This window comes from Hyperolius riggenbachi, chromosome 1 (genome assembly GCF_040937935.1).
Source record: "Hyperolius riggenbachi isolate aHypRig1 chromosome 1, aHypRig1.pri, whole genome shotgun sequence".
In the NCBI taxonomy this organism is placed as follows: Eukaryota; Metazoa; Chordata; class Amphibia; order Anura; family Hyperoliidae; genus Hyperolius; species Hyperolius riggenbachi.
Window position 1 is genome coordinate 136313923 of NC_090646.1, and position 26775 is coordinate 136340697.

Genomic DNA, 26775 nt, shown 5'->3' on the forward strand with positions numbered 1-26775 from the left:
TCAATGAACAGGTATGCACTGGCAGGATCACTGAACAGGTATGCAGTGGCAGGATCAATGAACAGGTATGCAGTGGCAGGATCACAGTACAGGTATGCAGTGGGCTGAGGGCTCACTGAACAGAACAGGTATGCAGCCAGGAAGAAGTTAAGCCTAACTAATCTTTCCCTATGAGAGACTGCAGCAGCTCGCCCTACTCTCACTAATGCAGGCACACGAGTGGCCATAACGGCCGCCGCTGCCTGCCTTATATAAGGGGGGGTGGGGCTCCAGGGGCTAGTGTAGCCTAATTGGCTACACTGGGCCTGCTGACTGTGATGTAGAGGGTCAAAGTTGACCCTCAGGTGCATTATGGGGCGAACCGATTTTTTGCGAACTTTTGCCGCAAAACGTTCGCGTGCGACACCCGCACGCGAACCACCTAAGTTCGCGCGAACCACGTTCGCCGGCGAACCGTTCGGCCCAACTCTACTATTTATGTATTTGATCATGGCATGGAGCGAGTTTATTCCAAAACACACCTGCTCAGGGAGACATATTGGGCTTGATTCACAAAGCGGTGCTAACTGTTAGCACGCCTGTGAAAACCCCCTTAGCACGTCTAAACAAACTTTTCGCGCATAAAACTTTACGCGCGCAAAACTTTATGCGCGTAAAACTTTACGCGCGTACTGCACAGAGCACAGGGCGCACCGCGCGAAGTGCCCATTAAAGCCTATAGGACTTAGCGCGCGTAAAACTTTGCGCGCGTAAAACTTTAAAGTTAGCGCACGATCTGATTGAGAAATCCGGTGCTAACCTACTTAGCACCCTGGTTAGCGTGTCTAAAGACTTTAGACGTGCTAAGTAGGTTAGCACCGCTTTGTGAATCAAGCCCATAGTATTCTCTGTTCATATGTATTCTTGGCTACTCTTTGTTGCTAGGGATGGTCAGAAATGCAGATTTCTGAAGATGCCAATTACCGATTCCCTGGATTTCCACAGAAATTCGATTTTTGGATACTGATTACTGATTTCCGCAGGAAGGGTTTCATTTGTAATTTTTGTTAATAAAGTTACTTTTTTTAAAAAAATATGTTTTTTTGAATGTTATATTTTGCGGATGTCCACTATGATGCGGACATCCTTCATACACTACTGAATTCTCTGTCAAAAGCACTGGACCAGTCACAGGCTGAATAATTTTTCAGTAGAGATTTGAATACCATGAAAATTTTAAACCAATCACAAGTAAAACTAGGTAGTCTTGTAATTGACCTACAATTTCTGATTGTAGGCCAATCACAACACTCGAAATTCAGAAATACATGATAGTATTGAAACAATTAGAGAATGTTGTAGTTTACTGAGGAAATCGGCTCGGATACTACCTTGTGATTGGTCTAAAATGTCTGTGGTATTTAAATTTCCACTGAAAAATTCTGCAGACTGTGATTGGTCCGAGCTCTGTGATTGGGGTAAAATTTTCTGAGGTGCAGAAATGTGGTATTTCCAAAGAATACCGATTTCAGAGATCAGATTTCTGATTACTGCTGCGGAAAGTCTATTTTCCGACCATTCCTATTTGTTGGAAAATGTCAAAAACTGAATTATTTCTTTATATAAAAAAATGGTTATTTCACGGTAGAACACAATGGCCCATATGCAATTCACTTTTTCTCCTGAGTTTTCTCCTAGGAGATAATTTTTCATCTTCAATTTTAATTAACTTTTTAGCACTTTGCAATGGATAAAGTTCAAAAAGTAGGTGAAAAAGTACTGCGGAAATTATTCAGAGTATTTATTTGTTTGTTGGTAGTGTAAAAGGTATTTTATTTACAAGTTGTGAAAATATCACCTAGGAGAAAACTCAGGTGAAAAAGTGAATTGCATATGGCCCCATATAGTGGATCTTAAGTATAACTGAATGCTGTAGTACTAAAGTTTTGATTTTATATGTTGGACTAATATGTGCCTAAAACTTAATTTGCTATTGTTTTTTGAGCAATAGGGATAGTTGTCTCACAGTCCTAACTTTTATATTGCCCATCTTTTCATTACTAACCATTAAGTGACCTATATAGCGACTCTGAAGCCACACCCTGAAGAAACGTCTGCCCTTGACGTGAAACGCGTAGGGGGGCGTGGCTTACGTGCTGTCATGGCTGCTGACCTAACTACAGCCCGCATGGAATGCTGCTTCTAGCGTCCTTAACCGCTGAATGGCCTGGCTGGAACTCAGGCTGCATTTACTAAGTGTTACACCACGGGATCCCATCTGCATATGTTATGGTCCACGGTGAGCGGAGCTTCTAGGACAGCGTTAACCAGCGACATCTTTGTCTGGAAACAGCGTGGGTGAGAGCGTTCCTGCATTGATTTGCATGTAATATATGTCTATCTGCTTGCTTAGCTGAACTTTGGCTCCCCCGCTCCTTAGCACTGCCCTATGTGCTTGTCAAGCTTATGCTGCACGTTTCATCAATGGCTATGCAATTTCTCTTGTGAGCCCAGGAATAGTGTGCTCTATCTATCGACTTATGCTCTGTTTGTGGATATGTACTGTGCTTGTGATCCCTGGAAACGGTGATTCACTCAACTTGTTCATGCAGACAGTTAACTTTGAATCCTAAAAAGAGTAAAGGAACCCTGAAGGATATATATGGTCTTTGCTTCCTTCATGGACTCTCCCTTTTTTTGCCGGCCTAGGTGATGTGGGTGGAGTATGAGTGTACAGGATGGTCTGTGTGTGTACAGTGGCCACTGTATTCTATTTCTATAGCAGCCATTATTATAGTGACAGTATTGATAAGCTGAGGCTTTTTTAACATTGTTTTATTGTATTTTTGTACCATTTTTTGCATGCATAAGCTTATCCTTATCTCATCCAATTTTTCCAATTGAATAAAGTGATTAATTATAAACAGTGCCTTAAACCAATCCTTTTTATGCATTCGCACGGTTGCACTGCCTCCTATTTGGAGGGATATAACTCAGCCAATTCCTAATAAGAATTGACAGTTGGGAGATTGTGGAGGTGTTGTTCCCTTATTTCTCTATATATTATATAGCGACTCTCTATGGCAGATTTGCTTCACTGTGGAGATCATATTAGAGATGGCCCGAACCTCCAATTTTTGGTCCGCGAACCGCTAACGCGAATGTCTGCAAAAGTTTGGTTTGTGCAAACTTCCGCGAACCGCAATAGACTTCAAAGGGGAGGCGAACTTTGAAAACTAGAAACACTTATGCTGGCTACAAAAGTGATGGAAAAGATGTTTCAAAGGGTCTAACATCTGAGTTTTTGCATTGATGAGTGGGATAGGCGAAAAATCTGGATTTGATGCAAAGCAGCGTTTTAAGGGCAGAAAACACATTGAATGCTAAATTGCAGGCCTAAAGTGCTTTAAAACATCTTGCCTGTTTATACATCAATCAGGGCGTATAATTAGAGTACTGCTTCACACTGACACACCAAACTCACTGTGTAATGCACCGCAAACAGCTGTTTGTGTTGTGACAGCCGTACTGGACTGGTGCATACCATGGCAAGATTGCTCTTCCTCAGTGATATCAGGTAATGTCTGACTGCCTTGTCAACTTTTAATGGTTCTTTCTCTACCATTGTTAAAGCTTACATCTATTTTTTTTAAATTACATTTTCTGCTGGCTGTTCAGTACCAATTCTGGTCCGGAGTGGGAGCCTAAGAAACGGCTACCACCACCACGCATCCAAGGAAGGCAGCAGGCATGCTGTGGGCTAAGGAGCAGGAACGGCTACCACCACACATCCAAGGAAGGCAGCAGGCATGCTGTTGGCAAAGGAGCAGGGAGCGACTTAGTCTTGGGGCAGGCAGTCACACGGCGTGCAGGCAGAGATGCTGTGTGTGAGGACTGACTTAGTCTTCGGGCAGGCCTGAGGGTGCTTTGCAGACCAGGCATCCGTGGTCAGATGGACCCTTGACCCAACGCTGTGTGCCAGAGATTTACCACTTGCCTTTCAACATCATGGTACAGTTTAGGTATCGCCTTTTTGAGAAAAATTTGCGGCCTGGTATCTTCCACTGCGGTGTGTGGCTTTGCTTTTGTGTGCTGCTTTTCCTCAGGTGGTCATCCCATTGCAGTTTGTGCTTTGTAATCATGTGCCTTCGTAAGGTAGTTGTCCCTACGTGGGTCTTGGTCTTTCCACTGCTCGGTGGCAGAGAGTACAGATAGCATTGCTCTCATCTGAGGCAGACACACAAAAAAATTTCCACACCGCTGAGCCCTGGGGTGATGGCACTTTGGTGGTGGCGGCAGCCAACTGAGTGTTAAGTGGGGTGCCAGAATCAGAGCAGGAGGAGGAAGATATGTCACGCTTCCGTGCGGAAGCTGAGAAAGATGAGGTGGTCTGTGTTAAGCAGTCAACTACGTCCTGACAATATTGGGGGTTGATGGCACGTGCCTTCTTCTGAACACTGTACTTTGGACGAAGGCTGCACGAAATCACGACAGCGCGACCTCGAACAGACCTGCCAGGTGACCTGCCTCTGCCTTTTGGTTTTTCCATATTGGGAGGGATGAAGTGAAAGGTATGCACTGACTTGACTAATACAATGTGCAATCACACAGTTAACAGTCATGCACGGAGTGGTATATCACACTGCGTGAACTCACGTAGGTAGGTGGGTGCACTGTGAACAACAGGTAGGTATATGCAGTGATGGGTATTACAATGTGCACCTGTCACACACAGACAGGTACCGGACAGGCACAGTGACACTGCGTGCGCTCCCATAGGTAGGTGGGTGCATTGTGAACAACAGGTAGGTATATGCAGTGATGGGTACTATAATGTGCACCTGTCACACACAGACAGGTACCGGACGGGCACATTGACACTGCGTGTGCTCACGTAGGTAGGTGGGTGCACTGAAGGGAACAACAAGTAGGTATACGCAGTGATGGGTATTATAATGTGCACCTGGCACAGTAGTAATTATACCACCAAGGGGCCAAAGGCCAGCTGCGACTGACTGACAGGGCTGTATATAATGAAAGTGGGCCACAGAAAAAAAAAATAGATCACAAGAACAGGATTAGCTCTCAAAAGAGCTGTTAAAGGGGTGCTTTTTTAGCAATAAGAATCAGCAAGGAGCAAGCTTACAAGCCTACAAGAGCCTAACTAAGCTTTCTCTATAGGTCTCTGCACAGCAGTTCTCCCTTCTCTAATTACTGCAGGCAAACGAGTGAGTGAAAAGCCTGATGCTGCCTGCCTTTTACAAGGGGGGGAGTGGCTCCAGCAGGGAGTGTAGCCTGATTGGCTACCCTGTGCCTGCTGACTGTGATGTAGAGGGTCAAAGTTGACCCTAATGATGCACTATGGGGGTGAATCGAACTTCCGCAAAAGTTCCCAGTTCCCCGTGAACGCGAACCACCGAAGTTCGCCGGGAACCGTTTGCCGGCGAACCGTTCAGGCCATCTCTAGATCAGATACTGTATGAGAGTGGAGAGGTTTATTTGGGGGTCCGTGTCTCACATTCTGTACAGCTTCATACATTTCAATGTTACATCACCGTTCCTTATTTTGATACCAACACAGGTGGGCTAAAGACACAGTTATTAAAATAAATGATGTAGCCATTTATACCAAAATGTGATGGTGTCCTAAAGTATTCTTTTTGGAAGTATAGTTGTGGGTGGGGCTGGGGAAGACCCGGCTGTCATGGTACACATTGGCACCAATGACAAAGTTAGTGGGAGATGGAAGGTCCTCAAAAAGGATTTTCAGGTACTTGGAGATAAACTTAAAGCAAGGACCTCCAAGGTGGTGTTTTCTGAAATACTGCCAGTGCCACGTGCTACATCTGAGAGACAGAGGGAGCTTAGGGAGTTAAATAAGTGGCTGAGAAATTGGTGTAGGAAGGAAGGGTTTGGGTTCCTGGAGAACTGGGCAGACTTTGCAGTCGGCTACAGGTTCTACAGCAGGGATGGGCTGCACCTTAATGGGGAGGGTGCAGCTGCATTGGGGGAGAAGATGGCTAAACGGTTGGAGGAGATTTTAAACTAGGATCTGGGGGGAGGCGGGAGGATAAAGTCTCAATACGTAGACAAGATGAGGTAAAAAGACAGTGGGAACCTATCATTATGGAGGGTGGAGAGGGGGGTGGGGACAGTGTAAAGATTAAGGAGGTTGGTAAAAATTCAAGTAGCCAAATTCATGTAAACAAAATTGGTAAATGTGGTGGTAAAAATATAAAGTGCATGGTAACCAATGCTCGGAGCCTTGCAAATAAAATAGACGAACTAGAGTTCATTCTGAATGACAAAGGCTATGACATTGTGGGAATAACCGAGACATGGATGGATGAAAGCCATGACTGGATAGCTAATTTAAAAGGATACAATGTGTTTAGGAGGGATAGAACAGGGAAAAAAGGTGGAGGGGTTTGTCTCTTTGTTAAGAATTCTCTTACAGCTGTCCTCAACGATGAGATGGAGGAAGATTGCGAAGATGTGGAGTCCGTTTGGGTAAATATTCATGGTGGAAATAAAAGTTGCCAATTGCTTATTGGGGTATGCTACAGGCCACCTCTTATTAATGAAGCTGCAGAACTGCGATTACTACAGCAGATTGAAAAAGCTGCAGGTAAAAATGAGGTCATAATTATGGGCGACTTCAACTTTCCAGACATTGACTGGAGTATTGAGGCTACCCATTCTGGTAAAAGCAGCAGATTTCTGGCAGCACTACAGGACAATTACTTGACTCAAATGGTAACTGAACCAACTAGGGGGCATGCGTTACTGGATCTGATCATTTCTAATAGACCAGATAATGTATCAAATGTGCAGGTTCAAGAACATTTGGGAAATAGTGATCACAACATGATAACGTTTGATCTGGTGACTGATAGGCCAAGGGGCAGCGGGACCACTAAAACTATGAATTTTAGAAAAGCAAAGTTCACTCAAATTAGGCAGGCACTAAGTTTGGTGAACTGGGATAATGTACTACAAGGGGAAGACACTGAAGGGAAATGGCAAGCTTTTAAACTTATACTCAATCAATACTGTAGTATGTATATCCCATATGGAAACAAAATGTCTAGGAATAAAAAAAGGCCTCTATGGATGAATAGGAAGGTTAAAGATAAAATGAAGAGGAAAAAGAATGCCTATAAGGTCTTAAAACAGGAGGGGACCAAGGCTGCACTAAGCAATTATAAGGAGTGCAATAAAAATTGTAAAAAAGAAATTAGGCAGGCAAAGATTGAAGCTGAAAAACAAATCGCTAAGGATATCAAATCTAACCCAAAAAAGTTTTACAAGTACATTAACTCTAAAAAAAGAAAGGTTGACTGTATAGGACTCCTAAAGGATGAGGATGGGAACTCAATGGTGGATGACCAAGGTAAGGCAGAGTTATTAAATGCTTTCTTTGCTTCTGTCTTCACAAAAGAAACAGCACTGTTGCAAACTACAGAGGCAGAAGAGTCTCAATCTTCTAACTGTAATATGAAATACTTAACGCAGGAAGAAGTGAAGGCAAGACTAAATAAATTAAAAATAGACAAGGCACCTGGCCCGGATGGCATGCATCCTCGGGTCCTAAGGGAATTAAGTTCAGTTATAGATAAACCCCTTTATCTTATCTTTTGTGACTCTCTTGCAACTGGCAGAGTCCCAGTGGATTGGCGTACAGCCCACGTTTTCCCATTATTTAAGAAGGGCAAAAAATCTGATCCAGGAAATTATAGACCTGTAAGTTTAACATCAGTTGTATGCAAACTATTTGAGGGGTTACTAAGAGATACTATACATGACTTCATAGTAGAAAATAATCTTATTTCTCAGCATCAACATGGGTTTACTAAAGACAGGTCCTGTTTGACTAACATGCTCAGCTTTTATGAGGTAGTGAATGCTAATATGGATATTGGGAATGCTGTAGATGTGATATACTTGGACTTTGCAAAGGCCTTCGACACTGTTCCCCACAAAAGTCTGGTGCAAAAGTTGAGGATGCAAGGACTGGGGAAGAGTCTGTGTTCATGGATAGGGAACTGGCTAATGGACAGAAAACAAAGAGTTGTGGTCAATGGATCGTACTCAAAATGGGAGACTGTTAGCAGTGGGGTCCCACAGGGGTCTGTTCTGGGTCCAGTGCTCTTCAATTTATTTATTAATGACCTAGTAGATGCAGTAGTGAGCAATGTTGCTATTTTTGCAGATGATACAAAATTGTGTAGAATCATCAACTCTCAGGAAGATAGTGTCATATTGCAACAGGATCTGGATAGGATGGCTATATGGGCACATACATGGCAGATGAAATTCAATGTTGACAAATGTAAGGTCATGCATTTTGGACGTACTAATGGTCTAGCACCATACACAATAAATGGGATACAGTTGGGGACATCAAACTTGGAGAAGGACTTAGGAGTACTCATTGACAACAAGTTAAATAATCGTACTCAATGCCAAGCAGCTGCAGCTAAAGCTAACAAAATTTTGGGATGCATTAAAAGGGAAATAAAAACTCGAGATGCTAGCATAATATTGCCCCTGTTTAACTCTCTAGTAAGGCCACATCTGGAATATGGAATTCAGTTCTGGGCACCACATTACAAAAAAGATATTGCAGTTTTAGAGCAGGTGCAGAGACGAGCAACAAAATTGATGCGTGGGATGGAAGGTCTCACTTATCGAGAAAGGTTAGATAAACTGGGTTTATTTAGTCTAGAGAAAAGACGCCTTAGAGGGGATCTAATTAACATGTATAAATACATCAGAGGGCAATATAATACCTTGGCGGATGAGCTTTTTGTCCCTAGGCCTTCTCAAAGGACTGGAGGACATGATCTGCGCATGGAGGAAAAACGTTTTAACCATTTATTTAGGAAAGGGTTCTTTACAGTAAGAGTGATTAAGATGTGGAATGCATTGCCACAGGAAGTCGTTATGGCAAACTCTATACCTGCATTTAAAGGGGGCTTAGATGCTTTCCTTGCGTTGAAAGACATCCATGGCTACAATTACTTGCCTAATGATGTTGATCCAGGGATTTTATCTGATTGCCATCTGGAGTCGGGAAGGAATTTTTCCCTTTAGGGGCTAATTGGACCATGCCTTGTAAGGGTTTTTTCGCCTTCCTCTGGATCAACAGGGATATGTGAGGGAGCAGGCTGGTGTTGTACTTTATACTGGTTGAACTCGATGGACGTATGTCTTTTTTCAACCAAAATAACTATGTAACTATGTAACTATGAAGTAAACAGATAAATAGATAGAGTTTTTACTGCTACCTAGAGAAAGTTATCAGCTGTGTGGTTGCAAACGTTTGTTAATTACAGAAGAGCCACCGAATATAAAAACTGACCGATTTGATTGGCTGGGCAGACTGAGGTTGGTCTGCATGGCTCAGGTGATGTAAGAGTAGAGCTACCTACACACGTTCAACAAGTGCACAACATGCAAATGACCACCTGTGCGATACAATGAACCATACGACCTGAGGTACCGCACGACCTGTATGTCTACACACCCGGACTGATAAACGACCAACTCATTTACATACTGTGCACGATAGCGGAACAACGGACTATGCATTGAAAACAAGTACAAGTCATTTAACAGTCGTACAAACAACTTGTACACATTGACCAACTGCACAATATCAGTTGACCATAGGCCAACATAGATTTGACAGTTGGATGGGGCGCAACGCCTGTTATCAGTCGCCGTCAAGTCATTTGCATGCACACACACACCTGATTGTCGTCCAATAGTCTAAAAAGGACAAAAGTCGGATGACAATCAGGCAGTTTTTTTAAGAGTATGTGTACGAGCCTTAAAGGGGTTCTTTCGTGAAAAAAGTAGGCAAATGTGACAGATGACAGGTTTTGGGCCAGTCCATCTTTTTAAGGGGGATTCTCAGGGCTTTCTTTGTTTTCAACAGCTTTTCCTGAACAGCAGTTTAACTGCCAAAATAGCAAGATACCAGCCGGCCTCCCTAATCACTTGCACACTATTATGTCAGTTAGATTTTGCAACTGTTGTTCAGGAAATGCTGTTGAAAACAAAGAAAGCCCTGAGAATCCCCCTTAAAAAGATGGACTGGCCCAAAACCTGTCATCTGTCACATTTTTTAACTGCCTACTTTTTTCGCGAAAGAACCCCTTTAAGAAAGAGCCTAATTGGAGAACAGATAATTCTCCTCATCTCAGAATGAAGATAGCGGCTCTTTAGAAGGATGAATGAAAGTAAACCAACTTCCTACCAACATGTGCAGGGCTGGATTTCTGGAAAGGCCACCAAGGCTCGGGCCTTGGGTGGCTGCAGCCTAAGGGGGCACCTGGACATGAAATAGGGGTTGCTACATATGAAAGAAAAGACTGAAAATAGGGAGCAACACATGAAAAGGGAAGTTGATGTACAAGAGAGCTGTGCATGAAAGAAAGGGTTTGCTGTACATGGATGATACACATGGAAGAGGGGGCTACATGTGGAATGGGAGGGGCGCTGCTGCATTGGAAGTGGAGCCCCAATATACTGGGCTTTGAACATATGGTGGTGAGTGTCTCACTGAGGGGATACGTTTCCAGGCAGACCACAACGTACACTATCAGTAAAATAACATTTGTTTCCGTTTAATACTGTAAGTTATGGTGAAGACAGTTTGACTTACCATAATCTTTGGTTTAGCTCCATGGTCATGTATCTGAGCTGGTGATGAACCATCTGTGTTTTGTACCTGAGAGATGATCTTTGGTGAGAGATGGGGAGGAGAATCACCTCCAGCACCAAAAATAGTTACCTGAAGAAAAGGAAAGCAAACACAATTTCAGTTGCTAATGTATATCAACACCCTTCGCTTCTCACTAATACACTTTCAGTAAAACAATGAGAGAATCAGTGGACATTTTCAGTTATATAGGATTCCGTAGCACTGAGTAAAGCATTGAAGCTACTCTTGCTCACAGTTTAACCATACTGTATAGGCAATTATCTTGTGATATGTCCAGTCAATTTAAATGACAGTGTAGCACATTTCACATTTTTGTGAACTGGAAAAGGGGTCAAGAGGTTCAAGCGGGGATTGGATTAAAACTAGGTAGATAACATTTTATTGTTATTATTAATACCACCTCTCTTTGAGCTTGTTAAAAACAAAACCTATTTAAAATAAAACTAGATGAGTAATGTGAAGCAAAGTCTTTCTGTAGTGCTGACTGCATTTGATAACATAAATCGTCTTTTGGTAGATCAGAGAAGGGATGCTCACTCAGAATAAAATAAAACTTATCTCAACTCACTATCTGTATTTGGGGGACATCTGGCTACCTATACTGGGGGGATCATCTGGCCAGCCCCGTTTCTATGGGCGGGCCAGGTGTGCAACTATGGGGGGCCCAATGATGGAGGAGAGAGCCACAGCCACACAGAGACTCAGCCATGTGGAGGGGAGTGCAACTTCTCCATCCCTTTTCTCCCTGGGGATGCCCTCCATGCTCCTTCAAGGCTGTTGCAGTTTGATAAAGGGCATAGCCCGAAACAGAGTCTGTCATTGCTGAGCCGTGCTTGATGTAATAAAAGAGCTTTGATACTACTTTCTGCAGTGGTGCCGGTCCTACTTGATATTTTTTTCCTAGTTCAGGTGATAAAATTAAGACTAGTTCAGCAATGATAGGAATTAATTACAAGGGATCTTGGAAGAATTGTGAACTGTGTATGGCAAGTAGATAAGTTTAGGTTTATTTAGCACCTACTAGAGTTGGGCCGAACCTCCGATTTTCGGTTCGCGAACCGGGTTCGCGAACTTTCGCGAAAGGTTCGGTTCGCGTTAAAGTTCGCGAACCGCAATAGACTTCAATGGGGATGCGAACTTTGAAAAAAAAATAGTTATGCTGGCCACAAAAGTGATGGAAAAGATGTTTCAAGGGGTCTAACACCTGGAGGGGGGGATGGCGGAGTGGGATACATGCCAAAAGTCCCCGGGAAAAAACTGGATTTGACGCAAAGCAGCGTTTTAAGGGCAGAAATCACATTGAATGCTAAATGACAGGCCTAAAGTGCTTTCAAACATCTTGCATGTGTATACATCAATCAGGTAGTGTAATTAAGGTACTGCTTCACACTGACACACCAAACTCATCGTGTAACGCACCGCAAACAGCTGTTTGTGTAGTGACGGCCGTGCTTTACTGGTGCGCACCATGGAGAGAGTGCAAGTTTTGGTGGCTTTACAGCCCATATGGTCACCTGGCTGATGTAGCTGAATGACAGAACAGTGACTGTCCAGCTGATCAAATTTGGTCTGACCACAATGAGGCAACGACCTTATTATCGTGGGTGTCGCCCCGAGACACTCATCTAGGCGCCGGTCATTGCTCCATTGTGATACGCAAGCCCCTTCACCACGGCAAGGTAATGATCACGAAGGGGAATGGGCGCATGTACATGCCTTTTCTTTTGTTGTTGCAGCTGCCCGCAGTGCAGCCAGAAAAATTAGGCAGTCATGTACACGCACCCGAAAAATTATTACATCGGCCGCTGCTAGCAGCGACCTAAAAAATTCAGCAATCCGCCTGGAGTCCCGGACCCTGTTGGTGGTGGCGGCGGGTTCACTGAACAGAACAGGTATGCAGTGGCGGGTTCACTAAACAGAACAGGTATACAGTGGCGGTTCACTGAACAGAACAGGTATGCAGTGGCGGGTTCACTTAACTGCACAGGTATGCGCACTGATGCGGTGGGTTCACTGAACAGAACAGGTATGCAGTGGCGGGTTCACTAAACAGAACAGGTATGCAGTGGCGGGTCCACTGAACAGAACAGGTTCACTTAACTGCACAGGTATGCGCACTGATGCGGTGGGTTCACTGAACAGAACAGGTATACAGTGGCGGGTTCACAGAACAGGTATGCAGTGGCGGGTCCACTGAACAGAACAGGTATGCAGTGGCGGGTTCACTAAACAGAACAGGTATACAGTGGCGGTTCACTAAACAGAACAGGTATGCAGTGGCGGGTCCACTGAACAGAACAGGTATGCAGTGGCGGGTTCACTAAACAGAACAGGTATGCAGTGGCGGGTCCACTGAACAGAACAGGTATGCAGTGGCGGGTTCACTAAACAGAACAGGTATACAGTGGCGGTTCACTAAACAGAACAGGTATGCAGTGGCGGGTCCACTGAACAGAACAGGTATGCAGTGGCGGGTTCACTTAACTGCACAGGTATGCGCACTGATGCGGTGGGTTCACTGAACAGAACAGGTATGCAGTGGCGGGTTCACTAAACAGAACAGGTATACAGTGGCGGTTCACTAAACAGAACAGGTATGCAGTGGCGGGTCCACTGAACAGAACAGGTATGCAGTGGCGGGTTCACTTAACTGCACAGGTATGCGCACTGATGCGGTGGGTTCACTGAACAGAACAGGTATGCAGTGGCGGGTCCACTGAACAGAACAGGTATGCAGTGGCGGGTTCACTAAACAGAACAGGTATACAGTGGCGGTTCACTGAACAGAACAGGTATGCAGTGGCGGGTTCACTTAACTGCACAGGTATGCGCACTGATGCGGTGGGTTCACTGAACAGAACAGGTATGCAGTGGCGGGTTCACTAAACAGAACAGGTATGCAGTGGCGGGTCCACTGAACAGAACAGGTATGCAGTGGCGGGTTCACTTAACTGAACAGGTATGCGCACTGATGCGGTGGGTCCACTGAACAGAACAGGTATGCAGTGGCGGGTTCACTAAACAGAACAGGTATACAGTGGCGGTTCACTAAACAGAACAGGTATGCAGTGGCGGGTCCACTGAACAGAACAGGTATGCAGTGGTGGGTTCACAGCACAGGTATGCAGTGGTGGGTTCACAGCACAGGTATGCAGTGGTGGGTTCACAGCACAGGTATGCAGTGGTGGGTTCAATGAACAGGTATACAGTGGCGGGTCCACTGAACAGAACAGGTATGCAGTGGTGGGTTCACAGCACAGGTATGCAGTGGTGGGTTCACAGCACAGGTATGCAGTGGTGGGTTCACAGCACAGGTATGCAGTGGTGGGTTCACAGCACAGGTATGCAGTGGTGGGTTCACAGAACAGGTATGCAGCCAGACAGGAACAAGCTAAGCCTAACTAATCTTTCCCTGAGAGACAGTCTGCAGCAGCTCGCCCTACTCTGACTAATGCAGGCACACGAGTGGCCGTAATGGCCGCCGCTGCCTGCCTTATATAAGGGGGGGTGGGGCTCCAGGGGCTAGTGTAGCCTAATTGGCTACACTGGGCCTGCTGACTGTGATGTAGAGGGTCAAAGTTGACCCTCCATGTGCATTATGGGGCGAACCGAACTTCCGCAAAGGTTCGCCTGCGGGACGCGAACGCGAACCACTGAAGTTCGCATGGAACCGTTCGCAGGCGAACCGTTCGGCCCAACTCTAGCACCTACAGAGACTGGATGACATGGAGAGTTCTTTTCAGACCCTATTCTGCATGTTACTGAGCGGGGAAGGGTGCTGGGGGGGCCACACTCAGCATGGCACAGTGATTCCCGGGGGGGGGGGGGGACAGTGCCCCAGCATGCCCAAGTTTAGCGCCGCCACTGGGCATTCAAATGATCCTAACTTCCCATTCTGGAGATCGTCTGATTGACTGATCTATAAAAATAACGATCAAGTTAAACGATTGCCAGTTCAATGATCACCAGTATTGCTGATACATATTGGTGACAATCACCTTTTTGTAAAGTAGCTACCATTCAATGTGTTTACCACTTTATGAATTATTAAGTAGCATTTTCCCTTGGAAAATGGTTTCAGTGGGGTGGAAAAGAGAACAGGGTGTTTTATTCTAATACTTGATCACCACTCTTGCTGCAGATCACTACAAATAAAGGTAATGGATGCCCCTCGTGTTTAGTGAACGGTGTGTTCGCCACTTCTTTTCAAAGCCTCTATTCCAGTGAATGAAGCTGCAATTAGCCACTTTCGTACAACTCTAGTAGGCAACCAAAGCACTGATCATCACTGTAAAAAACTGACTGCCTTTTTATTAACATGGCGGTCTTAAAGGCTGGCCTGTTACTTAAATAACGATTAATAATAACAAATAACGATAACATTTCTTTTCTCGCTTTTCTCCCATAGGACTCAAAGCGCCTAGGCTCTCTCAGATTCAGTAACTGGTAGTAGGATGAAGTGTTAACAAACTTAACAAAATTTTATTTCTGCAAATGCCAAACTGAACAGGGTTTTCAGGCAGGATTTAAACACGTCCAGAGATGGAGCTTTCCTGATCTGCTGAGGTAAGGAGTTCCATAATGTAGGAGCAGCATGACAGAAGGCTCTGGGACCAAAAGTTTTCAGGTAGACTCTGGGTATGACTAGATTATTAGAACCTGTGGGTCTGAGATTGCAGGGAGTGCTACGCAGCTGAAGCATTTCTTTCACGTATCCAGGGCCCAGATTATGAAGTGACTTAAATGTCAGTAAGCGATTTTGAAGTGGTAACCTGCTAAGACTTCAACACAAATAGGCACCATTACTCTTCAAAACAAAAATTAAAGTGAACCTGAACCAAGTAGAATGATTTAAATTAAACACATGGGGCTTGATTCACAAAAGGGTGCTAACTTAGTTAGCACACCTAAAAACCCCTTAGCATGCCTAGGACCCCTTAGGTAGCTAAGTTTAGCGCTTCGCGGTGCATGCAAAACGTTTCTCTCACACCGGATGTGACTTTTTAGGCGCACCCGGTGCAACGTTGGGTATGGATGTTTTGCGCGCACCACGCAGCGCTAAACTTTTCGTGCGATTAGTAAAATCTTTGGGCGTGCTACCTGCTTAGCACCCTAGTTTGCATGCCCAAAGCTTTTAGGGGTGCTAACTGAGTTAGCACCCTTTTGTGAATCGAGCCCATGATGTACCTGCAAATGAATATTACATACTTACCTCTCTGCCAGTTCCTTTAAAAAGCTCAACATTTTCTTATTTCAATGATTCCTTCTAGTTCTGCCAAAATCCTGTAAGAACTGAAATTTACATCAGTTGCTGTCATTTATAATTGAAAGGACAACTGATGAGCAAGGTAGTGTCCATGTTTCCTTATGGCTCACATGGGCGTTATTACAGGTTAACAGTGTGCTGACCATCGGCTGTTATGGTGTAATGGCCATTTTCAAAATGGAGGACGGAGAATTCCATTCATCACAGTGGACAAACAGGATGCTGGAGAGGAGAAAGAGATTGATGAGTAGACTATGCGGGAGGTATGACGTGTGTATGTTTATTTTGACTTTAAATTTCCAGTTCAGGTTTGATTTAATGTATGCATTTTAAGTAAGTTTAGTATATAAGATGCAATAGCCTTTTATAATTGATACTACTGTATATGTGTATATTACTGACCTCCTGTATTTTTATAAAATAGATGAAAAAGCACCTGGAATTGTTAATCTTGCGGTTCTTCAGAGCCAATTGACTTTAGCCCACAGATGTCGCTCTCCAGGCCTGGAGGGCCAGATCCATACCAGTGTTTAGGATGGACTGAGAAAAAGATGAGTGTATTCCACTTGATGGACCACACCTTTCCTGATTGAGACCCATCAATTCATTTTAGCTGGGTCAAAAATGTGTGAGGATCTCAGCCCTCGTAAGACCCGTTTGACATCCCTGTTTAGCAGAATGAGTTGAGTTTCCATGCCACCTACTCTATTTACTGACTGAGCAAAGCTCTTTCTATCTATCTGGGACTTTCCATCTAGAAAAGCAGCAAGTACATTTTGTGCAATCCTCAGTTTGGTAAGGCACTTGATAACATAATTATGCCATGCACCTTAGTACTAATATGCTGTAGAAATATTAAAATCATGCGCTGGACTTTTGCCAGAAGTGAAGCTCCAATGTTGTGTAATATGTAAAGCTATAATGATGTGCAAAATAAATATATTCAACATGTTGAAATGAAGCAAGTGCCAGCCTGTTACTGCCATCATTCTGCTCTGCAACCCAACTTCCACTCTGCTTTCCCACAAGTCCTAGGCACAGTAAAAACATACAAACTCCACATAGACAGGGCCAGAGTTATGGAAAGGCCACATAAGTCCAGGTGTTGGGCGGCTGCTGTCCAATGGGGTGGACGGGCATGGAAGAAGGGTTGCTGCAGAGAGGTTGCAATTAGAGATGGCCCGAACCTCCGATTTTCGGTTGGCGAACTTTCGCCAAATGTTCAATTCATGCGAACTTTCGTGAACCGCAATAGACTTGTGAGAATCCGCTTAGCTGCCTGACCATTGTTTAGGTTTGCATGCTGCAGGACTCTGGAAAGAAGAGCTTCTGTCAGTTTTGCAGCTTGTGCTTGCAGAGGAATTTGCATACGTTGTCATGCAAATTGCCTGGCCACATTCATTGGAGGCGTGTACTATAAGTACTATGTCTTTCCCACAATGCTTGGCTGATCATAAGGAGTCTTCCTGTGAAACACTCTGGAGAGTGTCAGCCATGCTCTTTGTTTGAAGATCAGCTTAGAGTAATTCCTGGAAACTGTGCTAGGCAGATTCCCTAATGCAGTTAGGATTGTTTATCTGTTTGTTTGTTCTGTTGCTGTTGTCCTGTCCCAGTGGTGGTCGACAGGAAATGGTTCTGATCTCTGTTCTTGGAGTATAGCTGGTGCAGCGGTTGCTACCAGCTATCTCTTCTGTTCTGTCTCCTGGAATCGCGCTAGGCACTTTTCGCTAGCGCTGTGGATCCTTCTGTTCTGTTTCCTGGGATCGCGCTAGCCACTTTTCGCTAGCGCTGTGGATCCTTCTGTTCTGTCTCCTGGGATCGCGCTAGCCACTTTTCGCTAGTGCTGTGGATCCTTCTGTTCTGCTACTCTGTACCTGGATCGCGCTAGCCACTTTCGCTAGTGCTGTGGATCCTATCTCTCGCTTGTCCCTGTTTTCGTGTGTCTGTCTTGTCTGCTACGGACGCTTGCTGGAGGCTCGGTGAGGTAACCGTTAAGCAAGCGTTCGTGTCCTCTGTTTCATGTTTGTCTGTCGATGGTTAGTTAGGCGTGCTTGTCTCTATTGTGCTTATCACGTGGAGACCGCGCATAACAGCGTGCACTGTTGCGAATGAGTGCGGTGTTCGCGGTTAGCTAGCGTTTGTTATTTTCCGTATCTCCTCATTGTATGATTTGCTGTGCCTTTGCTACTCTCGTGCTCCGCCTTGCTGTAGCCTTGTGTCACGTCTGGCGATCGCACCTCTCGCAATCGCGTTCCTATTTCATATCTGTCGCGGGGTGGCGACTAGGTTGGCGCACACACATACAACCTGTCCCTTTGCTCGTTCTCATTCGCAATCGCCTCTCTTGCGATTGCGTTCTGCGCTTCGTACAATTCCTGTCTGGCATTTGTGGAGGTACAGAGGATTGGTTCCTCTGCACTCCTCAGCACCATCTGCCGACTGGAATTTCCCTCTACGGGTGCGTAGCACCTTTTGCTGGGTGCCTGCAAATATACGCTTGTGGAGGATTTCCGCCGTATCAGCGCACGCGTTGTGCGCTGATCACAGAGAAAGTTACACAATCGTTACAGTATGACCAGCCCAACCCAAAACCCCAGTGTAGACGGAATTTCTGATTTGTACGATTTTGTCGAGTTTGGGTCCTGTGTCTTTAAGAGCTTTAAAAGGCTAAATTCAGAGACCAAGGCGGAATTTCTTTCTGAATGTGTGAGGTTTTGCCTGAATCCCACCATTCAGATTTCTGATCCGTCCACATCGGCTTTTCTGTTTGCCTATGTGCTCTTAAAAGACGATTTGTTCACCTGGGCATATGATGTGCTAAAAACCAATTCTTGGAATGATAATCTGTATCAGTTTCTTGCAGTGATATTCTCTCACTGGTTTAAACTGCCTGGCTTACCACCTGTTCTGATTGAGTGTGTAGCTGCTGATAAGTCAGCTGATCTTTCCCTTCCATGCAAAACCTTTCAGTATGACAATCAGTTCAATGTGTCTGTTGCCACTTCAGGTTTTAAACAGCAGACATGCAAAGTTGCAAAAAAGGGAAAAACTAAAAAGCGCAAGCATCTGAATAAAACACTCCCTAATGATGTGTATAATGATATTGCTCAATCTCCAGGTTTTTTGCCCCAATCCAAAGCTTATGTGGATCCTGCTATAGGTAGGATCGCACACTATATTAAAGCAGTTAAAAAATCTGTTCTTGTTCCTGAACTCCACCCCTATGGAGATTATCTGGACACTGGCCTGTTTGAACCCCCATTTGCTTCCTGGGATGTTGGGGCCTTGCTGGAAGAATTCGATTTTGATTGGAAAGCCTTTTGCGATTTTTACATCGCAAAAAGCGAAAATGTCTTGAATGCTTGTCTCGATTCAATGTACCTTCTGATTGATTCCGATGAATGTGACAAGGATGATGTGGATCTGGTGATTTATGTGTGGCAGACGATTTTGGATGAGTTGCACACACACCAACCAATTTCCAATAAAGAGACATCGTTGTCGGATGATTGTTCCTACCTTTCTGGGGTAAAGCATGAGAGTCTTGACTTTGTGCAATCTGAAATGAATGAGTGTGCCGCTGTGGTTGATTCCTGTGCGAATTCTGAAGGATTCGCTCCTGACAGTGTGCAGTTTAAATCTGTGCAATCTGATGCCTGTTTCTCGGATGTTCCTGCAGATTGTGATCGGCATGAGTCTGCCGGTTTCCTCAAGGATGTGTGGGATCCTTTTTCATTTAGAAACAGATCTTTGAGATCTTCCGTCTGTGACCCTGCTATGTGGAAAATTTCTCGACTATGCAGCGTCAAAAGTAAAATTAATATGCCTAATAAAGTTTATCCTGTTGATGTCACTATTTATTCTGCAAATGAGTCTCTGTCTCACCCTGTTCACGCCTGTAAGGACCCGTTGCCTGATGACAGTTGCTCCAGTGTTTCGGTCCTAGATGCCTTGCAGTCTGCTCCGCAGATCGCGGAGGTTTGCGCTATGGAAGCATCAGTTTCACAACCTAAAGTGAGTTTTGATTCGCAGGTTTTGCCTTCTGATTCCTTGGATTCTACATTGTTAGCCGAATCTAAGAGTGAGACAGCGCTTCGGTTTTGCGAATCTGATGCTGAACCTTCTTTGCCTTGTTCAGAGACGCTTTCTCTGAACCGGCCCTGTACCATGAATAAAAACATGTTTTCCTTTCACACTGACGTTTGTGAGCCCCTTTCTTGCTCTGAGGGAAGTGCTGATTCTGCACCCTGTACTCTGGATGAGTCAATGTGGCCTTGCTTAGAATCCCCTGCAGTGTCCCTAGAGGCTTGTCTAGGTATTGCCACTATACTCACCTGTTTTTCTGCAGTTTTGGAGTTACAAGCTAGTTTGACTGCCACACAGAATTCTGGGTACAGTGAGAATGAAGTTAGGGAGTCAGTGTGTGTTCCAGTCACTATTCCTGTACATCCCGCTAATTATGATGAAGTTCAGTCTCAGGTTATGGTGGAACCATTCCTGGGACATCTGCCCTGCTTGCAGGAGGTATTTAATGTTCAGCCCTGTAACATGGATAGTTCAGAATTCTTCTTAGAAAACCTGGAAAATTATGTTCCTGAGGTCTTGTTTGATGTTCTGGAGGTCTCCGAGTTCCTCCCAAAGGGTGCAGAACTTGTGGGAGATGTCTCCTGCCCCCCAAGTCCTTCTGAGGTGTTGCCCTCTTCCGTAGGCATTGCTGCCTTGCTGGCTACCTTTTCAGCTCTGGTGGAGCTTCAGTCATGTGTAGTCAATGATGAATTTCTGTCAGATACCATTACAGTCATTGAGATTTCTAAGCCTGAGACCGAGTCTTCTTTTGAAAGACCAGTACCTGTGACCTCTACTCGTGAGGATTTTCTGCCCTGTCCTGGTTTTGGTCTGGTCGTGCTGGACTCATAGGGTTGGCAGTTCCCCGACATGTCCTGAGGTTTCTCCTGTGCTGGTGTACCCCAGTGTGCTCTGTGACCCAGAAAGCCCAAGTGTGCTTCGGTTATCAGCGTACTCAGATGCTTCCTTGGTGGAGACATGTTCTGATTTAGCCTGCCTGCTTGCATGCCCAGAAGTGGTCCCTGAAAGTCTTGATCTTGATGGGTGTCCTCGTAATTCTGAATCCGGAATTGTCATTGGTTCCATGGGGGTTCTTGGTAATTCTCCATGTGAGCCTGGTGATTGTTCTGCCCTCTTGGGATCTCTGTGGAGCTTCAAAAGGTTCTGGGAGATTCCGGGAGAAATTTTGCTTGGTACCCTGGATAAGATCAATGGTGGCTTTTGTGTTGTAAGGGACACTTCGAACAGGTATTGTGGCAAGTTTGGTATTTTCGGACGCTCCTTGGAAGGTGGTGGGTATTGTCTGGAGGGTGTCGATGGCTTCCTCTCTGGTATCCACAGTCCTGATGGGTGTTACGCTGAGACTTGTAGTGCTGATAGGCATGTTTTGGTGGCTTCTGTTTCCGATGAGGTCGGTTTCGGGTGGACTGACTCTGGAATTGGACCTTGTCGGGCTGTCCCGACCTTCATGAGTCTTCTGTTAAAGTGGTTTGGAGATATCAGTTTTGAGGGTCGTCTGGAATTCGACCCTAGAAGGGGGGGTACTGTGAGAATCCGCTTAGCTGCCTGCGCAGGCAGGCAGTATTTTGACCATTGTTTAGGTTTGCATGCTGCAGGACTCTGGAAAGAAGAGCTTCTGTCAGTTTTGCAGCTTGTGCTTGCAGAGGAATTTGCATACGTTGTCATGCAAATTGCCTGGCCACATTCAGGCGTGTACTATAAGTAGGGATGCTCATTCGGATTCCACGGAAATGCAATTTCCGAAATTCTGATCGGAAATTGCATTTCCGCATCGGAATGCGGAAATCGGTAATGCAAGTGTGTTAGGCGGATTTCCGCCGGAAATCGCGGAAATTCTGCCCGACTTTAACATCGATTTTCTCAAAAACTATAAGGTCTTTTTGAAAACTTTTTTCGGGTGGACTGACTCTGGAATTGGACCTTGTCGGGCTGTCCCGACCTTCATGAGTCTTCTGTTAAAGTGGTTTGGAGATATCAGTTTTGAGGGTCGTCTGGAATTCGACCCTAGAAGGGGGGGTACTGTGAGAATCCGCTTAGCTGCCTGCGCAGGCAGGCAGTATTTTGACCATTGTTTAGGTTTGCATGCTGCAGGACTCTGGAAAGAAGAGCTTCTGTCAGTTTTGCAGCTTGTGCTTGCAGAGGAATTTGCATACGTTGTCATGCAAATTGCCTGGCCACATTCAGGCGTGTACTATAAGTACTATGTCTTTCCCACAATGCTTGGCTGATCATAAGGAGTCTTCCTGTGAAACACTCTGGAGAGTGTCAGCCATGCTCTTTGTTTGAAGATCAGCTTAGAGTAATTCCTGGAAACTGTGCTAGCAGCTAGGCAGATTCCCTAATGCAGTTAGGATTGTTTATCTGTTTGTTTGTTCTGTTGCTGTTGTCCTGTCCCAGCGGTGGTCGACAGGAAATGGTTCTGATCTCTGTTCTTGGAGTATAGCTGGTGCAGCGGTTGCTACCAGCTATCTCTTCTGTTCTGTCTCCTGGAATCGCGCTAGGCACTTTTCGCTAGCGCTGTGGATCCTTCTGTTCTGTCTCCTGGGATCGCGTTAGCCACTTTTTGCTAGCGCTGTGGATCCTTCTGTTCTGTCTCCTGGGATCGCGCTAGCCACTTTTCGCTAGTGCTGTGGATCCTTCTGTTCTGCTACTCTGTACCTGGATCGCGCTAGCCACTTTCGCTAGTGCTGTGGATCCTATCTCTCGCTTGTCCCTGTTTTCGTGTGTCTGTCTTGTCTGCTGCGGACGCTTGCTGGAGGCTTCAATGGGGAGACGAACTTTGAAAACTAGAAACATTTATGCTGGCCACAAAAGTGATGGAAAAGATGTTTCAAGGGGTCTAACACCTGGAGGAGGGCATGGCGGAGTGAGATAGATGCCAAAAGTCCCGAGGAAAAATCTGGATTTGACGCAAAGCAGCGTTTTAAGGGCAGAAATCACATTGAATGCTAAATTGCAGGCCTAAGGTGCTTTAAAACATCTTGCATGTGTATAAATCAATCAGGGAGTGTAATTAGAGTACTGCTTCACACTGACACACCAAACTCACTGTGTAACGCACCGCAAACAGCTGTTTGTGTTGTGACGGCCATGCTGGACTGGTGAGCACCATGACAAGAGTGCAGGTGATGGCGACTTTCCAGCCCATATGATCGCCGGGCTGAGGTAGCTGAATGACAAAACAGTGACTGTCCAGCTGATCAAATTTGGTCTGTCCACAATGAAGCAACCACCTTATTATCTTTGGTGTGCCACCCCCGAGACACTCATATAGCCGGCGATCATTGCTTCATTGTGATACACAAGCCCCTTCACCGTGGCAAGGTAATGATCACGAAGGGGAATGGGCACATGTACATGCCTTTTGTTTTGTTGTTGCAGAGATGCTACTGCCCGCCCGACTGACTTAGTCTTCGGGCGGGCAGTAGCCCTCCGGGATCCATGCCTCATTCATTTTGATAAAGGTGAGGTACTGAACACTTTTGTGACTTAGGTGACTTCTCTTCTCAGTGACAATGCCTCCAGCTGCGCTGAAAGGTGCTTTCTGACAGGACGCTTGAGGCAGGGCAAGACAGAAGTTGGATGACAAATTGTGACAGCTCTGGCCACAGGTCAAGCCTGCGCATCCAGTAGTCCAAGGGTTCATCGCTGCTCATAGTGTCTACATCCACACTTAAGGCCAGGTAGTCGGCTACCTGCCGGTCCAGGCGTTGGTGGAGGGTAGATCCGGAAGTGCTAAGTCCAGGCGTTGGACTAAAGAATGTCCGCATGTCCAACATCACCATGAGATTGCTGGAGCATCCTGTCCTTGCCTGCGTGGACATGGTAGAAGGATTACTGGCAGTGGTACCTTTATTGCGTTGTGCTGTGACATCACCCTTAAACGCATTGTAAAGCATAGTTGCCAGCTCGTTCTGCAAGTGCTGCATCCTTTCTGCCTTCATGTGAGTTGGTAACATGTCCACCACTTTGTGCCTATACCAAGGGTCTAGTAGCCTGGTCACCCAGTACAGCTCATTACCCTTGAGGTTTTTTTATACGGGGGTCCCTCAAGAGGCTGGACAGCATGAAAGACACCATCTGCACAAAGTTGAATCCAGACGTACTATCCATCTCCTCTTGCTCTTCCTCAGTGACGTCAGGTAAGTCCTTCTCCTCCCCACAGCCACGAACAATACCACGGGAACGTTGAGCAGCACAAGCCCCCTGCGATGCCTGCTGCAGTTGTTCTTCTGCTGCCGCCTCCTCCTCCAAAGAAACTCCTTCCTCATGATCTGAGTCTGACTCCTCTTCCCCACACGACTCTTCCTCCTCCTCCCCCTCTGTGCTGCCACAGGTGTTGAGGAAACATCTGGTTCCGTTGAAAATTGCTCCCACAACTGTTCCTCCCGTAACTGTTCCTCTTCATGCTTCTCCACAGCTTGAACCACCACTCTACGCACGGCACGCTCCAGGAAGTAAGCGTACGGGATAAAGTCGCTGATGGTGCCTTCACTGCAACTCACCAGGTTGGTCACTTCCTCAAACGGCCGCATGAGCCTGCATGCATTTCGCATCAGTGTCCAGTTGTTGGGCCAGAACATTCCCATCTCCCCAGATTGTGTACTTTTACTGTAATTGTACAGGTACTGGGTGATGGCTTTCTCCTGTTCTAGCAGGCGAGAGAACATGACCAGGGTCGAATACCAGTGAGTCGGGCTATCACATATCAAGTGTCTCATCGGAAAGTTGTTTCTCCGCTGAATGTCCGCAAGGACCGTAAAGCGTGCCATGGCCGTGTAAGACCGCCTGAAATGCCCACACAGCTTCCTGGCCTGCTTCAGGATGTCCTTTAAGCCTGGGTACTTTGACACAAACCTTTAAATGACTAGATTCAGCACATGTGCCATGCAGGATACATGTGTCAGCTTTTCCAAATTCAACGCAGAAATGAGATTGCTGCCGTTGTCACACACCACGTTGCCGATCTCCAGCTGGTGTGGGGTCAGCCACTGATCCATCTGTTTGTTAAGAGCAGCGAGGAGAGCTGGTCCAGTGTGACTCTCCGCTTTGAGGCAAGACATGTCTAAGATGGCTTGACACCGTCGTACCTGGCATGCAGCATAGGCCCTGGGGAGATGGGGCTGTGTAGCTGGAGAGAAGATCGCAGCACTAGTAGAGTTGAACTGCCATTCAGCCAAGGAGGAAGAGGAGGACGATAGCGAAGAGGATGTAGCAGGAGGAGAAGGAGAGGAGGTGGCAGGAGGCCTGCATGCAAGCTGTGGAGGTGTCATAAGTTTGTCCGCTGCACAGCCACGTACTCCCTGCTTGCTATCGGCCACCGGGTTGACCCAATGGGCTGTGTAAGTAATGTAGCGGCCCTGACCGTGCTTGGCAGACCAGGCATCCATGGTCAGGTGGACCCTTGACCCAACGCTGATTGCCAGAGATGACACCACTTGCCTCTCCACTTCACAGTACAGTTTGGGTATCGCATTTTTAGAGAAATATTTGCGGCCTAGTATCTTCCACTGCGGTGTCCCAATGGCCAAAAATTTACGGAAGGCCTCAGAGTCCAGCAGCTGGTATGGTATCAGCTGGCGAGCTAACAGTTCCGCCAAGCCAGCTGTCAAGACGCCGGGCAAGGTGGTGATTGGCAGAAATTGGCTTCTTCTGCTCAAAGATTTCCTTCACGGACACCTGGCAGCTTTGGGCAGAGGAGCAGGAACTGCTCAAGGGCAGAGGCGGAGTGGAGGAGGGTGGCTGTGAAAGTGCATGGGAGTGGCTGAAGATGCTGCTCCTGAAGGAGGAAGAGGAGAAGGAGGGTGGCTTTTCTTTTGTGTGCTGCTTTTGCTCAGGTGCCCATCCCATTGCAATTTGTGCCTTTTCTCCATGTGCCTTCGTAAGGCACTTGTCCCCACGTGGGTGTTGGCCTTTCCACGGCTCAATTTTTGGAGGCAGAGAGAACAGATGGCATTGCTCCAATCTGAGGCAGACACTCAGATGCAATTTCTAGTGGGCCCCAGCCCTAGAGGTGCGCACACGTGCTCTATCATTGTCGCTGACGGAACCTGCAGGTGACACTACATGGCCAAGCACTGTACAGACATATCACTTGTGTACATACCTGAGTAATGTGTACTGTCTCTATGGATGTGGGTGGAGGAATGATGGGGATGTGCAACAATTACCTGGGGAGGGGTTGGGGAAGGATGGAAACAATGTGCGTGGTCATACCTGATCCTGAGAACTAGCACGGCAAGAGCTCCATTGTTAGGGCAAGTCCAGGAAGAATCATTTGGGTAGCACATTGGCGTAGGGGTTAGCACTCCTGCCTTGCAGTGCTGGGTCCCAGTTGGAATCCCAGCCAGGGCACTATCTTTAAGGAGTTTGTATGTTCTCCCTGTATCTGCGCGGGTTTCCTCTGGGCACTCCTCCCACATCCCAAAGACATACACATACGTTAATTGGCTTCCTCTTAAATTGGCCCTATGATACATACACTACATGACACATACATAGATATATATGACTATGTTAGGGATTAGATTGTGAGCCCCTGAGAGAGAGGACAAGACAATATACTCTGTAAAGAGCTACGGAAGATGTTGGCACTAAATAATAATAGTAATATTAAACATACTGCACTCAACTTCTTTTTGAATTAACATCTCTAGGAAGAACTTTAGCTTTGCTGTTGCCTCCCAATATTTTAAAAACCTGATGCTGCCCT

At 45.9% G+C, this 26775-nt stretch overlaps 1 protein-coding gene across 1 annotated transcript in view; it reads right to left on the reverse strand.

The window, feature by feature from the left end:
* Positions 1-26775, reverse strand: part of DLC1 (DLC1 Rho GTPase activating protein) — a 569878-nt gene that overhangs the window by 389739 nt on the left and 153364 nt on the right. The window contains exon 4 of the mRNA XM_068278607.1: positions 10652-10780. Within this exon, the coding sequence (XP_068134708.1) occupies positions 10652-10780 (129 nt within the window). The remainder of the gene's footprint in view (positions 1-10651; positions 10781-26775) is intronic.